The sequence below is a fragment of the Rutidosis leptorrhynchoides genome, chromosome 9 (genome assembly GCF_046630445.1).
Source record: "Rutidosis leptorrhynchoides isolate AG116_Rl617_1_P2 chromosome 9, CSIRO_AGI_Rlap_v1, whole genome shotgun sequence".
Classification (NCBI taxonomy): domain Eukaryota; kingdom Viridiplantae; phylum Streptophyta; class Magnoliopsida; order Asterales; family Asteraceae; genus Rutidosis; species Rutidosis leptorrhynchoides.
The window spans coordinates 321,500,583-321,519,003 of record NC_092341.1 but is presented as its reverse complement, the minus strand read 5'-3'; the positions used below and the strand labels follow the sequence as shown (position 1 = coordinate 321,519,003).

Below are 18,421 nucleotides of genomic sequence, written 5' to 3'. Positions count from 1 at the left end.
TATGGTTACCAAGTGCTCAACCACTTAGAATATTTTTATTAAAACGTTTATATATGAAATCTTGTGGTCTATATATATATATTGCTGCCGGCATTAAACCTATATCTCACCAACTTTATGTTGACGTTTTAAACATGTCTATTCTCAGGTGATAATTAGAAGCTTCCGCTGCAACATGTTGAATTTAAACAAGATCTTGAGTATGCATATTTGTGTCAAAAATAAAACTGCATATCGGAGGATTTGTAATGTAAAATATGCTAGAAATCGTATTGTTATCATCACATGTAAAGTTTGTAAGTCTAAGATTATCGCTAAACGATAATCATCTTTTTATTGTCTAAAGCTTGTATTAAAATAAGAGTTATGGTTTGTAATGTAAAATAAATGCAGTTGTTCTTTTAAAAATGTCGCATATAGAGGTCAATACCTCGCAATGAAATCATACGTTATCTAACTCGTTCTTATGGTTAAGGACGGGTTATGACAGTTACCCGCACTCACCATGGATTTAATGGAAGTGTTTAGGTTAGTTATGGGAATTGTGGGTCCCAGTGACTTTTTATTGTTGGACTTCATGCTTTATTGCTTGTACGTTGTATATTAAGAGGAGTATTGTTTTAGCCATGATAGAGAGTTTTAGTTATGAGTTAATTATAAGATATTAGTGTTGATGTGAAGCTGATGTGGAATGTTACGAGGATAAATAGTTTAATTATGATAAGGAGTGGCCTAATAGACTTTCAAAAAAGTGATGAAATGATCATCATAATAGGCATCATCGAACAACACAATGTCATTAATGAAATAGACCCTCTTTATTATTTTGGAGCTTTTTCTTTTCTTTTAAAAAAGCAAGAAAACATTTATATTGATAATGATATTTACAAGATTACATCAATGGGCTATTTGGCCCATTTGATCCATACGATGTGGGCTATATGATATCTATTTACATATAAAGTAGCAATTACACCGTTACAAATGATAACAGATTTAGACATGAGAGGGATATATACGCAGAATATTAACTGATTCCAAAACGAAGATTTGGTGATGAAATGTAATAACTGGAGTTGATCAACCATTAATGCCATTCAAATAAAGCCTTTTTTAGGCGTTATGAGATCCATGTGAACCTTTGGAGTTGTATATCGGCTAAGATCGAGGATGAGATCCATTCTTTGTTTTTAAATATATTTAAGTTTCTATATTTTAAAATCATATAACAGCATACCCGCATTGTTGCTTGTCATATTTGTTTACCGGTAAAATTTTGGCTATCCTCGAAAACATCATTTAGATTGGATATGGAGAAATTATGCACGTTCCACCATTTTAAGGGAAGAGTCCAGACGTTTGATGTTGCCGTGCAATGAATCGGTACGCGTTCCACAGTTTCAATGTGAGAGTTACAAAGTGGGCACAAGACAGTGTCGATATCTATGCCTCGTTTGTCCAATTCTTATCTTGTGGGAATTCTACTCAACTTTGATCTCCATATGTAGATGTCTATCTTTTGGAGCTTTATTTGACTTGAACAGTTGAACACTTAACTTCCATCATGGACCTTATTTTTATTACATTTTAGCCCTTCAATAGCCAAAGGGGTTGATTGGTTCAAGCTTTTATTTTTCTTCATGAACTTTAATTTGTATGTTAAATTAAATGCATTGATTTTAAAAATGGAGTTATGGTAATTAAAAGCTGCATTTAGTGTGCATTTATCTTTAATCAGTGTGTTAAAGGTTTCTGAATAATAAGTGAAGAAAGATGGAAGCATGCCCTCATCAATAGTTCAGTGTCACTAAATGTTACAAGGTCCCAATCTTAAACTAATCATGCACTTTCAGTTAAACACAACAATTGGAGAAAATAAGACCTGGCAGGATATGTTATTTTTTAAATAAGTAGATTATATTCTTCTTGTTTGTTTTTGATTTATTTTGTAATGCTTAACTTGGTTCAAAATAACTCAGAAAAATTTTCGAACGACAAATACTCACACACAACATCCGCAAACACATATTTCCTTACATTTGTCTTAACTCCGAACTTAAACCCACAACTTATGAAAGTATTTCTGTTAACTTGATCAGACCCTAACCAGGACCAGTTTGAACAAAAAGATAACCTTGGGAATCAAGTAACACCTTTATTTACCCTAGTGAACTTGGAACCACCATAGTCCACACAACATGCAAAACAAATTATAGATAAACTTGTGGACACCTGCACTTTTTTGTGCTGTCTCAATCAAAACTCACATGGGTTGCAATTGATGTCAAGATCAATCCCAATGCATGCTGACCGATTTTATAAGGCACCAGAAAGGGGCAAAAGCAAATCCAATTTATGGTCCAAGTGATATTTGGCTATTATACCATTCTTATACGTCTGAAAATATCTAAAAGTTTAGATAAAGGCATTAGGCCCTTCGTTTTGACAGCAAAGAAGTCAGCTTTGACGATTTTCCATTCGTTCCCTTATCCGAATCTTCTTTATCGTAAACATACAAGTAACACAATGTGATTTTTTCATCAGTAAAATGACGTTATCGTGTTCTTAAACGGAGTAAGTGAAAACATGTTTGGAAATGTTAACTTGGGTCAAAAAGTTAAAAATTCAACCCCAAATCAAATTAAATAAATGAGAGTATGTAATATGGTTGCATAAGGTAGGTGGGCTTAGTTACTCTTGGTCCTGCTCAACTTCAATTTTTTGACACATTAATGTTTATGGGGTTAGAGACCCATGCTAACAACTAGAAATAAACAGAACACATGAATTAGACTTAATTTTGGTAGGTTTGAGAGGTAGTGAGCTCAAGTATTAAGTACATACCTATCTTTCATATCGTTTATGCTAGTTACGGTAGTAGTCTGCGATCATAGCTTAGTGATTGGTGGACATGCAACATAAAGCGGAGGTTATGAGCCTCAGCCCCATCCATGTCCCTTTAACCATGAATTTCACAATTTTCTTATCTCATGTGACCAGTCAATGGGAGGCCACAAGATGGTTGGTTTTACCATTTCTAGTTACAAAACTAAGCATGCTTGATCAAAGTGATACACATGTTAAAAGTGTGTTTTGCAAGTGATAATGTGATGCTAAAAAGACTCCTCAGTATTCAATAGTGGTAATGTGATCTATAATTAATTAATTACTATAAGTCCCCTAGAATTTAATAGCACATGTGAGATTAAAAACAAGATGTTTATATAGAACAAAAACAACAAAACTCAATCCCACCTAAGTGAGGTATCAGGGAGGTAAGATATCGACAATCTTTTTCCTATCTTAGAATAAAGAGAAGTCATTTCTCCATCCAGAATGAAACACCGCAAGAGTAGACAAAGTCCTCCCTCTCAATGTTTTATGGATAGAGAGATTGCTTTCGAATGGACCTCCGGCCAATAAGTAGGTTTAAAAAAAAGTGTGAGACGCCATGAAAACGGTAGAATCAAATTTCCATGGGTTTTAAAGCTGTCTGAAATTTAACTTAAGCTCTAAGTGCGCTTAGTATTTCAAACACAACTTATTCATACTAAAACTGCGCTTAGTATTTCAAATTTCTGGAAGTTTGATTACCCTATCTAGAGCAAAGAGCACAATCGGGCACTTGAAACTCGTTAGACATTGCAATAAGAATCAATTAACGGCCAAAACGCCACGAACTTGATTGGCTAGGTGTCATACGACTAGCCAGTCAAATTTGTATTACTAACATAATTTTGACTTTGAAGAAATGCAACTCACATCTTACATTGCCATGGGTAATTTCCATAGTATTAACCATCACAAGACTGTTAAACACTAAACGTATAAAGTGTTTTCTGTTCAGGTAATCACAAGTCTACTGTCATTTTCAAACCCCTAAACCAAATCATTTCGTTTTAATTTAATTAAATTTTTGAGTCACTATCTCATAAACCAAAGTTTCCTTTACATTCATTAACTCACATCTTACATGGGTTTGGGTAATTTCCAAAGTTTTAGTTATCACAAGTCTATTAAACAATAAACGTATAAAGTTTTTTTCTGTTCAAGTGATCAAAATTCTACTGTCATACTCAAACCCCTAAACGAAATCACTCTGTTTTAATTTTTGAGTCACTGTCTCATAAACCAAAGTTTCCTTTACATTAGTTAAACCAAAGGCAACGCTCAAGCACTACCAACAATAACTCTCACCAAACCTATTCAATATATCGATATTAATAATAGAAAATTTTAAAGGCAACCCACATGCATTACCCTAAGTTTTAATAACAAAAAAGAAAGATACAACACAGCCCATATACATTGCTTGTACTTGGACCAACCCATTAATGTATGTAGGTACAAACACATTATATATTGCCATTTTAGACCAAAGCATATACAATATAGAAACAAAGAGACAATGCAAATAGAATTACTCTCCAAGTGTTCATTTTAATCCAAACAAGAAAAAACATCAATCGAAACAACATCATTCTATTATTCACTGAGCGTTGATATCAACTAATCGATAGAAGTTGATATCAACTAATCGACAGGATTATACAGGCTCTTTTTATTAGTCATAGCTCAAAAAAACAACTACCTTACAAAAATTGGCCATAGCTCAATCACATGATTGTGAAGTATGAGAAGGTGAAATGTAGACAGTTAGTCTGTTCTTGAATAAAAATAGTCGTTTCTCTACCTGACGGCTGAGAGACCGACCGATCTACAAAAATGAAAACATGAGACTCATTTCATAAAGTCAAACTAAGACCATATTTCATAGAGTCCAAACTAAGACCATATGTTTGCTACATTGGATAAACATCAATTTTTAGTAGATTTCACAACATTTTGTTTAATCATTCAAAAGACTAAATACAAGCTTAGATTCCCATTCCCATTATAACAATAGTAACTGATAGTAAAATCCTAATCCTAATACCATACAAAGTAATTACTTGATCACATTAACATTAATAATTCAATCAAAACACCCTCTTAAAATCATACTATAAAAATTAGGGTCTAAATTAAAGATGACATCTCATGCAATTACAAGTCTTTGGAGTGAATGAACAGAACCCAAAAGGTCTATTTGGGATATTGCAATTGATAGCATAACAACAAGGAGATGGTAAACAATACCCTTTACCACCGCCGCCGCCGGCGGAGCAGCAAGTACACAATGAACAAATCTGAAAACTGCCAAGTTTCCGGCGGCTGTCATTCAACACCAACCCCATCATTTCACTTTTTCCGGGATCTATCCACGGGACCATCGTCGTCTCCGCCGCCGTAATGTTGTCCGCCACCGTCAACGCCGCCGTCAATTCACTTTCCTAAAAAAATTTATAAAAATCAACCCAAAATTTAACCTTTTTGGTTGGTTAAAGACACCCACAAAAAATAACTTATGGGAAATGAATAAAGTAATGTGCTTGGAAGACTTACATCGGAAAATTGAACTCCGGCGAGAAGAATAAGGAGAGAAAAAAGTACCCAATAAAAGAACATATTTTTAAAGAATTTTAGTGTGATCTGTTGAAGGTGAGAAAATTAAATTAATGAGTTCTTTTTTATGGGTTTATTAAGTGGAATTGATAAAATTTTGTTAGAAATTTGGGAAATGAGTTTCTTTGATCTTGGTGAAAAATTTGTAAGATACGATCAATGAGTATGCGGAGGTGTGAATGTAAATGTGTTTGTTTCCTTGTAATAAATGGTGGTGTGGGTGAACTCAATAATGTCAAATGATTTTAGATAAGATTATTTGATTCAGATTTTGTATAATGTTATGTTATTTGTAATATTTGTATTCTATACGAGTAGAGGTTTAATTTACTAACTCGAAGTGAATAAAAGTAACATGGAATTCGATTTAGCTTTGACCATGATTGAGTCGAGTTTTTATTGAATTTGAGCCTAAATTCGGAGTCAAAATTCAAGCTAAAAAGTAGATTTTGAAATATAGATGGAGCCGATTTCGAGTTATTGTCTTACCAAGTGTAACATGCTATTGTGTATTCATCTTGAGTTTGAGCCATTTATAAACACCTTCAATCCGAACTTGAACTTACTACCTACAACTCGTCGAGTCATATAGTCAAACTTGAAATTAGATGAGTCGAGTAGTATTATTCAGTCAAAAATATGGTTTTTAGTCAAATTGAAAGGTAATTTGAGGTTCTTTTGTTAATAACGAGTGATGTACCAGCCTCGTGTTGCAGAGGCGAACGATGTGACAATCATCTATTTTTAGATACGAATAATTTGGTACGGTCTAAATAGATACTCAAAAACTAAAATATGAGATAATAATATATGAAGTAACTTTGATTTATCTATTCAACGCACATGCATACGAGGCCCAACTAATCGCCGTTTTAATCTAGTAACACTCAGGTATATGTGTTCTAGAATGCAATCTTACATTTTAAGTTAATTAGTAACAATATATTATGCAATCTTGATGTGTTCAAGCCTTATATAAATCATGTCTCAGTCAATTCAATCTTCAATCTTAATTTTTAACTAAGATTTCAGGCGAAGCCTCTACAGTGGAGCTGGGCGCCTGATTGACGTGACTTCTTTCTGCCTGTGGCTTCTCATTTCGTTTCGTTCTTCTTTTGTACCGTCGCTCAAATATTTGAAGCCGGCTACCGTGAAAATTCAAACTTTCTCAGCAACATTTGAGACTTTGTTTTCAAATTTAAGAGTGGTTAATCATTAAAGATCAATTGTCTGGTCTTTAAGGAGTCTTATTATCCTTGTATCTGTTTAAATCTTGCGTTGAAACAAATTCTATAATTTATCTCGGCATCTTTCACATAATTTACGAATGAAAAGCCTAATTGATCTTAAATTATTATGTTTATCAAAAAGTAAAAGTACATATTTCGTAATATAAAAAATAGTATCATCTGATTTTTAGGGAAATTGACAAATATACACTTTTTCAAAGTGTTTAAACAATATATACTTTTTTCAAAAAAATTAGCAATATATACATCATTGGGTCGAACATCATTTTGGTAGACCACATGTATAGGGTGGTCGACTACAACTTTTTTGAATGTAGTCGACCAAACATTAAATGAGAGTTAGTCGACCACTTCATTAAGTTTGACTACTACATAGTCTATCAAACATTAAAGGGAATTTGGTAGACCACTTCACTATGATGGTCGACAACATAGCTACCAAACATCAAAGAGTAGTTGGTCGACCACTTCATTACGTTAGTTTACTACATAGTCTACCAAACATTAAAGGGAATTTGGTCAACCACTTCATTATGATGGTCGACTGCGTAGTCTACCAAACATCAAAGAGTAGTTGGTCGACTACTTCATTATGATGGTCGACTACATAGTCTACCCAACATCAAAGAGTAGTTGGTAGCCCTTGCTGTTTTTTGGTCAACTACAAGCCAAATTCCTATGATCGACCAATCTATGAGGTAGTCAACTAAATAGTTGTTTGACTTAATGGTGTATATTGCCAATTATTTTGTAAAAAGTGTAAATTGTTTAAACAATTTGTAAAAAGTATATGTTTGTCAATTTCCCTTTTAGTTCTACATAATATATTTTGTAAAAGTGATGAAAGAAATGTATTACGGAGTAATTATTATCCATATATACTAATCACAACCAAGTTTTTGGTCATTTTACCCCACCCCCACCCAAAATTTGCCCAAAACGACAAGAGGAAAAAAAAGGGGAAAAAAACAAATCACCCCCTAAAAAATGTGCCAACTTACCCCCAATCCTCAAACCAGGGGTACAAAGTGTAAAACCAATATTTTAATAAAAAATCTTAACCAAACTTCACCCATATTTTCAACGGGCCATATCTTTCCGCTCGCCTTACGTTAAGTTTTTTCGAATCCACTGTTCAACTCAAAAAATCTAACGAACACAACGGGACTAACTATATGCGAAACGGACACTTCTAAAAAAATGCTAAATACCTCGGACTATATTCAATACTCAACGGGACATATCTTTCCGCTCGCCTCGCGTTAATTTTTTCCGAACTCACCGTCCAACTCAAAAAAATCTAACGAACACAACGAGACTAACTATACGCGAAACGGACACTTCTATAAAAAACGCTAAATACCTCGGAATATATTCAATACATACACACACCTATAACAAACTCCCCAAACTAACTACATCATATTGATAATTATGTTTCCCTTTTTTACACGATCTTCCTGCCGTTAAAAACGCATAGGCCATTAGGTACATTAGATACTAACTACGTGTATTTAAAAACACCCGTAGCAAAACGTTTTTGCTTCTGTAAATACATAACGCTCCATTAACTATGAATACGCAACCCGAAAGGTCCCGCAGCATCGCGCTGACCCATTTTACTAGTTATCATACCAAAACTAAAGATCTAATGTTGTATTAAAGAGATATGAGTGCAACTAAATAATATTATGGGTACTATTTAGTACTTGTTTTGTTAATGTTTTGCTTGGACTTTACTCTTCTAAAACAATACTACGTATATTTCATTTAGCAATAACAAAATATAATAATCTATATGCATATTCATCGAACGGGTATGCTACACTGTCGTTGTTTTCCATCACAAAGACACCAACTAATCCATTTCTTGATCCTTTGGCGAAAGGGGGTGTTTTGTATTAAGTTATGTATGGATTATTTTGTTTTGTAAATACAAACTGGTAAAATGACCCGTAAAATTACGAGTTTGTTTAAACGAAACAATTTAATGGCATGTTTTAGGTATTAAGTGAATGTAAATGCTAAAGTCATTTATTTTAATGACCCCGTTTGACTAAGAAACTTGTCGTTTTTACAAATATATAGAGACATGTATTTTCGCATACATATGTAACGTAATTAATTTCGTAAAAAAATTCATATTTGAATATTAATAATATAATAATAATAATAACAATTATATTAAAAGTAAATAATAATAATAAAATTCGCTCAAAGTTGAGTATTTATATTTTCAATAATTATAATTATTATTATTATTATTAATAAATGCCTTTTAAATTTTTTTAGAAAATTAACATTACAATTTAGGAGAGATTAGTATTTTCTTTTATAAAAGATTTCGTATTATTTTTTTAATTAAATTAATATATAATTATGACATCATCATAATAAAAATTAAAGGGTAATTAGTTTAATGATGACATCATCATTTTAGAGATTTATATACTATATATAATATAGTAGAGACACTTTGTGATAAATGTTTTTATTTTGGCGGAAAAACGCTCGAAAAAGTAATATATAACAATTATCGTGTTTTTCGAGCGTATTTTGAGATTTTAGCTATTGGGGTTTAGATATTAGGGTTTAGATATTAGGGTTTATAGGGTTTAGATATTAGGGTTTAGATTTAGGGTTTAGATTTAGGGTTTAGATTTAGGATTTAGATTGAGTTTTTAACACGAACGGTTTAGAGTTTAGGGTTTAGTGTTTTGGGTTTATGGAATAAACAAAAAACACCAAACCCTAAACCCTAAACTGGGCTAAATTTTACTTCACAAAACATGAAAAAAAACGTTCATATTCTTTACGAACAATATTATCTTGAATGTTATTTTTGTCGATCGTTTTCCTGCCTAAATAATAACATTCATCACGAAGTCTCTCTTCTAAATGTTCATATTTCGTGTGATCTTGATGCCGGAAAAAAAAATCAAAAAAAACGAAAAAAAAAAAAAATATTTTGCTTCCCCCCGCTTCCCCCCGATTGTTTACTTACCCATTGATCCTGCCCCTACATATACATATATATATATATATATATATATATATATATATATATATATATATATATATATATATATATATTAGACAATCAATAAAAGTGTTGGGGTAAAAAAATGATTATACGGTAAATAAGACAGATTTTAAAAACCAGTTTTAAACCTACTTTTTCAAAATGCCGTTTTAAAACACAAAATCTGTTTTGAAAACGCATTTCAAACACCCTCTATAATCTAATCCATGTTTTGTCATTCAAAAGTAAAAACCCTTCTGTTGATTCACTACTACAATTTTATGATTGTTGATATGCAAAAACCAGATTATGTTCCAAATGTATATACTTTTTCCAGAAGAGACACCACCTCTTCATATCTTGTAAATATTATTGCTTGATGTAACTAACTTGCTAGTCTTTTTTATTTTAATATATATTTGCTTTTTTTTTAACAGCGATTGGGATCACCCGAGGGGAACTAAACCACCCGTTGAGATCATCTCCCGTTTCGATTATGCCGATGCAACGGTAATAACCCCGCTCCTATCGCTGCCCGGGAGGAAACCTTGAAACCGATCCAAGGGCATGGTCAAGTAAAACCCCCTCCCCTTTACCCCCAAAACGATATGGGAAAGGTGTCATGGGTGGATACTTCATGGCAAAGATAAAATTGTGATTTTAATATGTAGCCAACGGGGGTCGAACTCCTGACCTCCCCCTAAAGGAGGCAGGCCAGCACTGGACCACATCACAACTTCATTTTAATATATATTTGCTTGCCTTTCTGAAAAAATTATGTTGATCTCAAGACTCGAGTAGTTGCACACTTTATGGTCATAAAATCATACTGTAGTTATTATTAGGATGGGTGGATGCTATAATGTCAAAGCTCATAAATAAGGGTGACAGCCTCTAAACTTTTGTTATAATGACTTAAAAAAATATACATAAAGCATTGGGTCACTTTTATCACACATGTAAGTTAAAATACAGTTGTTTATCAAACTCTCTTTGGGAACAAGGTAGAAAAATACAGTTGTTTATCAAACTCTCTTCGGGAACAAGGTAGAAACTAAACTACTAACAGAACCCAAAACCAAATGGTCGACATCTTGTTTTGTCTCACAACAACAACAAAACTCAATACCACATAAGTAGTATATAAGGGAGGTGAGATGTAGACAATCCTTCCCCTATCCGAAGAATAAAGACAAGTCATTTCTCCACCCAGAGTGAAAACACACTAAAAAGTAGAAAAAGTCATCTCTCTCTCTATTCGACGGATAGAGAGATTGCTTCCGAGCGGACCTCCGGCCAATTGTTTTGTCTCAAAACAACTTTTCTAATATTCATGCACGAGGTAAAGGGTTCAAACATCACTAGCATATTTTAAGGTGGCCAAAGAATGGGTCAAAACTATCAACAATCCAATTAGACCGCGAACATATTAGTACAAATATTCGCACTCTCTGTATAAACTGAACAGGGAAAACTTTATTATGAGTTATGACTCTAAACCAAGTTTCAAGATGAACAGATAACTTAATTCTATTCTAGAAGCGAACCTGATGGTCACCATTGTTTTGATGGTCAAATGTTAATTAATATTAATGAGCTATGAGAGTATATATATATAGTTTATATTTATATTTATAGAACATATTATAATAAAACGATAAAAAAAAAAAAAAAAATTGTACCTAAAGAGTTTAAATCTTCGATCTGTTATAGAGGAGGGTAGAAGTATGATGATACAGAAAAACCGAGAAATAGCAAACCCCCAACTGTTGCAACGGTTCGTTGTGAGATTTTGGACGCTAACAGGCTTCCCCCAATTACTGCTACAGATGTACAAATAGTGTGACCTATTGTTGCCCCGACAGCAACCCCGACTGCATTTTTATGTGTTGCTAACTGCAATTTTAAAGAAAAACAAAATAAAATGTTAATAATTTGTATGCCACAAACGAATAAATTGATAAGAATTAAGAATATATCATATCATATATAAGATTATAAGAAAGAAAATCGTACAGCAATGGTAGCTATCTGGCTTCGATCTCCCCACTCAGCTAAAAATGTCAATATAAATGACTGCGATAATAGCAAAATCATAGAACCATCAGTGAACCAATCAGCAATCATATGGATAATAAGGCAAAACTACAAACATGTCAAGGGTGTTTTTAGCTAGCCTTTTAATTTAGCTCTTTAACCTCATCAGATCATGATCAATTTTTATTCACAAACAGGTGCATTAATTTAATATTCGTTGCCTACTGTTTCAAAACTAAAATAAGAAGTCAGTTTAATGTCCTCAACAATAAACTATCTTTTCAAAACATGTGTCATGTGCGTTTGTAACGTTATTAATTAGTTTTATTATACCAAAGAGCTTCATTTTCCAATTAAAGTTCCAGCAGTTGACCTTCACAAACCTTAACTTTAATGGTTTATGTGCATCTTAAATAAAGAGGTCTAACAATAAGTACATATATAATAACGATAATAATGAACCATTGCATTAAACATACCTCCAAGAATATCGGAGTACAGAATCGAGAAAAGAATTGGCGTGCAGCTGTTTTCCCTTGTCCAGACTCAAGTTTTTCTTCTACCTGCATATATTTTATCGATTGTTTCAAGTTGACAGGAAAGCACATTTAAGTATATATGGAGGCACCAACAACTTACATGAACAATCAAAGTTGACTAAATACCACAGTAAAGTTAGAAGGGCATGATACTGGAATACATTATTATTTAAACTGCAATTGACATTTCAACGAATTGTTTTTACAAGAAATTTAGACATGGTTTTCTACCAATTGTCCCAGTCAAACCTTACCGTGACAAGAACAAAAAGATCACAGTTATTATTTTATGATTTCAGCTAGATGTTAGCAATTTAAAAATAATTTCATTATTAAAATCATTTAGCAGAGCTTAAGAAAAAACTCAAAAAGACCACCAAAAACAGCCATTTCCCAATGCACCACGAAACTGTGAAAGTTGCAAACTTTGTATATGATACTCGGACTACTTTTTATAGCTACAATTAAATTTGAAAAGTAGCATTATAACATCCACTGCTGTAAAAATCCCGATTAATCCTTTTTAGAAGCAGTCTGATTCGAATTTCCAAAATCCTTCTAATTAATCGGTCAGCGCCGGTCAATGGGTCAAAATCGGATTTAGTGGGTTAAAACCGGTCAAAGTCAAAGTTGGTCAAAGTCAAAGTTGGTCAAAGTTGGACAATTGAGTGATTATGTGGATCTTTCTAGATAATTATGTTATAGTTTATGTTTATGGTTTTCTTCCAATATCAAAAAATATACTTTTAAATTTATTATTTAGATGTATAAAAAGTCCAAATCCGATTAATCCCCAATTTTCAAGATTAATCTTTATAAGGTTCCGCCCAATTAATCTCCGATTAGCGATTTTTATACCTCTTCTATTTCTTTCTTCTGAGAAGCTTTTGAATCTGATGATCGCCAAGCAATATAGAGCAATCGCAACCCGAAGAAGGCATACAGAACTGTATTATACACCAACAATTTGGATTTAGATGTCTGTCAATATTCAGTTTAACAAATTACAACAAGGCTCTAATGTGAGAGTCATACAGACACATGTGCTATTGACAAGTATTGTCTAATAATCATTTATTAAGCAGAGAAGGTTAAATATGTGCCTGTTGCAGCACTGTTTGTATGCTTTCTGGATATTAAATTCGGAACAATTCTACCAAGTCCCGTAGAAAGTATCTGCATTTAAACCAAACTATATGTCAACAAGGTTAATATATATCTAAAAAGATCATAACGCGTGATGCATTGAAAAGGCGACACAAAAGCAGCTTGCATCAGGCTCAATGTAACTGCTTTTTCATTATTTTAGTTAACACTCAGGAAGAAACATAATTTTCAGGAAGAGTATCAAGATATACAATCAAAAACACGAAGTGACTACATACCGTCATTATAAACAATGCACTGAGTGCACCAGACAAAACAATTGACTTTGGATGTCTCATTGCCATAAGAGCAGCTATAATAAAAGTCTCATCTCCAATCTATATAAATAATTAAACAGAGCATTAGATTAAGTTTCTTGAAGAACCATTCATAAAATAAGAATGATTAATTACAAAACGTATATCACACAAGTCGTAAATCTACAGTAGATGAATTGGCAATAGTGAGTAGTGCAGGGTTAGTATATCCCTCCAGCTGTTAACAACCAAGAGACATCGGCACAAAGAGGTGGGTTATGCTATCCACAACACTTATTCATAAAAAAATAATTTGAACTTTTGAAAGTTTGTTGGTGTACATGATTACAAAGACGAATCATTTGAAAGATAATCTATTTACTTGAATAAAATAATCAACTGATCCAGTAAGCCTCCAATTATTGAACCCGCTTGACACATTAGAGATACTGGATACCCAACTTGATCCTCTTATAAGCAAACCAATCGAAACATCCATGTCAAAAGTATCACTCTGGTCCATTAATATTTGGTTTTGGGTTGAACTCTCTTGGGAGAAACGGGTGTAGAAAGAACAAAATTATCATTTAAATTTTCATAATAATGAATAAATTTTGACAGAGCATGTAGTATATGCACTGCTGCAAAACACCCCGTCTCGAGCCATTGCGACGCCCGTTGCGATGGTTTGGTGACTAGCCCGTCCCGTCTCGAAGAAAACCGTCTAATATGACCGTCAACGGTCAAAATTAGGGTCAAAGTTGAAAAAAATCAGGTCAAAGTCTCTCAAAATTCGGAAAAGCCAGAAAGTCGGTAAAATCAGTCAAATTTGTCATATTTTAGTTTGAATTTTTATGTATTATATTAACGGTGATAGCAATTATGGGTCCAAATTAGTCAATTAAAGTTTTTGGCTTTAAAATATGTACACATATATACATTTATATACTTATATATTTAAAAGTCAACTTTGGTCAACGTCCGTCTCGACCCCCGTCTCGAACTTTTTAGGACCCGACCATCTCGACCCCGTCTCATGTATTTTGCAACCTTGAGTATATGTGTGTCTTGTACAATGATAATCTCCAACATTTATCAGAAGTAGTAAATCTTGGCTGTGAAATACATGGTTGAAAAGCACACACCTCACTGACAAGGATCATGGACAAACTAGCAAAGAATGCATCAACAACTCCAAGACCAGAATCCAGATTGAGTACAGCCTTTGGGTCAATATTGTCACCTAAAACATTCTTCTTAAGTGTATCCACAACTACCTGTTCAAAGGATAAAGTACCCATAAAGAAGTATCAAGTAAGTTGAATTAGCATATTACTCAATGTGCAACATAGACTAGCATATAACTAAATATTAAAATTAAGTCAACATTAAAAGTAAGATATGACAATCGAATTAAAATAGGCTAAGATCATCAATTTAATGATTTAAATAGTGTTATGCTCTACTTAAAACAGAGAACAAAAATAACTCACCAAATATAATTACATACAGCCCATCATTACGAAAACACTCCGAGGTGCCATGAAGAAGACAAAAACCAGTTTTTTGTCACCTTCTCTATAGTGATATTATCATATACTGAGTGCCATGAAGAAGACAAAAACCAGTTTTTTGTCACCTTCTCTATAGTGATATTATCATATACTGAGAGGTGTTTCATTTTGAACGAGTTACCCTTTCACAATAAGATAATAGGTTAAGGTGTACAAATATTGCCTACTGTGATCAAGGGGAGTACTAGTGAGCAGATCCCCCTATCTAAGCTACAGATTTACAAGTATGCAACATCCTGAAGCTCCTAAACCAGTATACCGAGGTGTAGGTGGTGTGTGACATTTAAGAGGAGAATATAACACAATAATGTTTTGCACACGTAAACGAATCAACCACATCAACAAAATAAACAGAACGCTATTTAAGTAATAGGCGACCCCAAAATCATTCCTTCCAAGATGGTTGGCAGTATCCAATGTCTGTCACTTCTTAACTTTGCATCTCAAAACGCATACCTAATGATGTGCTTATATCCAAAATGTCATCACCTAAGATTATAAGGACATCTCTTATAGCTAAAATATAAGCTGCATTTCATGTTTAAAGGTATAACAGATACATACTCGTTTCCAATGTATCAGAGTTCCATCAGTATCAAGCCAGTTCACAAAACTATGACTATTTGTTAATAAACCAGCTTGAATTCACAGTTATTATACCACCACAATCCCAAAACAATTATACATTAAAGTCATCAAATATTATCAAGCATTCAGACTTAATTCAATCTAAATTAACCTAATAATTACACCTTCTTACTTTAAATTTACACTTAATACTGTAATATCAGTACTTAACATTAATAATTAACAATTAATACTAATACAGAATACATTACGTAAATAAACTAGTTAGGGTTTTGTATACTAACTTTACTTCGCCGGCCTAGATCTATAATAGATCCCGTTGACTCTTCATTATCATTATTATCACCGGCAACATCCTACAATTGAACAATAAATAAATTCAAATATTCAATCAATAATAAATACATGTATATAAGAATGATAAGTGTACCTGTGCATAAACGCGAGATGCAAAGAGGAAAACGAAGAAGCATAGAATAAGAATACTAAAATCTACACGTAGATTCATGATTTGAGAGAGATCAGTAAAACATAATCGATTTAGATCTTGTAGTCAAAATATATAAAACATGTAGTTGTTTACTTTATAAAAAAATGAATGATTAGTCCCACATCGACCGCAATTAATTGATTTTTTCAAACAATTATTCTTTTGATTTTAAGAGTCCGTGGTGTTTAACAAATTTTAAAGTGGTTTTCGGTGGTGTTAGTAACTTAACGTCTACAAGATATAATTATAAGTAATCCTCAACTTAAGTTGTAAGTTTAAAAGTAGATTAAAAAGGAAAACTATGTTATTATAGTAAACAAGGAATAATTATAAGTAATCCTCAACGTAAGTTCTAGTTCTCCAATTGATCTTTTAGATGTTCAAAATTGGTTTGAAAGTTCGGGACTCAAGGTAAATTTTCATAAAAGTAGTATTCTTGGTGTAGGGGTTTCAAATCAAGAGATAAATCTCATAGCTCTTAAATGTGGTTGTTCGATGGAGGAATTTCCTTTTACTTATCTTGGTCTCCTCGTGGGTGTAAAAATGAAAAACGTTTCATTTTGGCAACCAGTCATCGACAAAATCATAAAACGACTACCGGAATGGAAAGCACGATCTCTATCATTTGGTGGACGAGTAACACTTATAAAATCGGTGATCGGCATAATTCCTCTCTATTTCTTCTCTCGTTTTCGGGCGCCAGTAGGTATTATTAAAAATCTTGAATCTCTTCGCTGTTCATTAATCCTAGGCGGTAATGGGTCGGGTAAAAAGTTACATTGGATTAAATGGGACCATACTTTGCTACCTTATGAATTACACGGTCTCGATATTGGTTCTTTATATGCTAAAAACCTTGTTTTGCTTGATAAATGGTTATGAAGCTTTAAATCTGACACTAACACTTTATGAGTTAAAGTGATTGCTAGTATTTATGGGCGGGAGGGGGTTTTCTTCTTCTATTCATGACAGGTACAGTAGATCGAACACCACTTGGTTTGGGATCCTTAAGACTGCTTTGTTCACAGATTCGCTTGCCATTGATTTTTCAAACTCATTCGTGAAATGTGTGGGCAATGGAAATGAAACAAAATTCTGGTGTGATATATGGATTGATGAAACGGTCCTAAAAGAAAATTTAAGCGACTCTATGCTTTAGAAAGTGATAAAAATTGCTCAGTCCATTCTAAGATCAAGACTGTGGATGGTCAAAGCTCACTTGATTTATCTTGGTTAAGGCCTTCGTGTGGTAGGTGTAGTGACCCGAACTTTTCCATGTTTATATATATTAATTGAGATTGATATTTACATGATTAAATGTTTCCAACATGTTAAGCAATCAAACTTGTTAAGACTTGATTAATTGAAATATGTTTCATATAGACAATTGACCACCCAAGTTGACCGGCGATTCACGAACGTTAAAACTTGTAAAAACGACATGACGATATATATATATGGATATACATATGGTTAACATGAGATTATGATAAGTAAGTATCTCCATAAGTATATTAACAATAAGTTATATACATATAAACAAGACTACTAACTTAAGGATTTCGAAACGAGACATATATGTAACGATTATCGTTGTAACGACATTTAAATGTATATATATCATATTAATATATATTAATATATCATAATATCATGATAATATAATAATTTAACATCTCATTAGATATAATAAACAATGGGTTAACAACATTAATTGAGATCGTTAACTTAAAGGTTTCAAAACAACACTTACATGTAACGACTAACGATGACTTAACGACTCAGTTAAAATGTATATACATGTAGTGTATTTAGATGTATTAAAATACTTTTGGAAGACTTCAAGACATATATCAAAACACTCATACTTAACGAAAATGATTACAGTTACTTTCCCATTCTTTTCTTTCATCAAGAATTCTAGTCGTATTCTTACCCGTATTATACACAGCTTCAAAACGTACTTACTATGGGTATATACCAATAGGAACTAGCATGGGATTCCACTCTTGA

General features: G+C 32.9%; 2 protein-coding genes across 2 annotated transcripts; both read right to left on the bottom strand.

The window, feature by feature from the left end:
* Positions 1–4,825: 4,825 nt before the first annotated feature.
* Positions 4,826–5,698, bottom strand: LOC139867657 (uncharacterized). The gene is made up of 2 exons (XM_071856019.1): positions 5,446–5,698; positions 4,826–5,333 (listed from the first exon to the last, which is right to left on the bottom strand). Exons 1-2 carry the CDS (start codon positions 5,506–5,508, stop codon positions 5,025–5,027), a joined length of 372 nt encoding a protein of 123 aa, XP_071712120.1. The 5' UTR covers positions 5,509–5,698; the 3' UTR covers positions 4,826–5,024.
* A 5,620-nt stretch (positions 5,699–11,318) lies between these two features.
* On the bottom strand, positions 11,319–16,530 carry LOC139866886 (GDT1-like protein 3). Its single transcript, XM_071855181.1, has 9 exons — positions 16,349–16,530; positions 16,203–16,274; positions 14,902–15,033; positions 13,739–13,837; positions 13,457–13,529; positions 13,212–13,300; positions 12,294–12,377; positions 11,794–11,853; positions 11,319–11,673 (listed from the first exon to the last, which is right to left on the bottom strand). The coding sequence occupies exons 1-9, from the start codon at positions 16,424–16,426 to the stop codon at positions 11,485–11,487; spliced, it is 876 nt and encodes a 291-aa protein (XP_071711282.1). The 5' UTR covers positions 16,427–16,530; the 3' UTR covers positions 11,319–11,484.
* Positions 16,531–18,421: the final 1,891 nt, after the last annotated feature.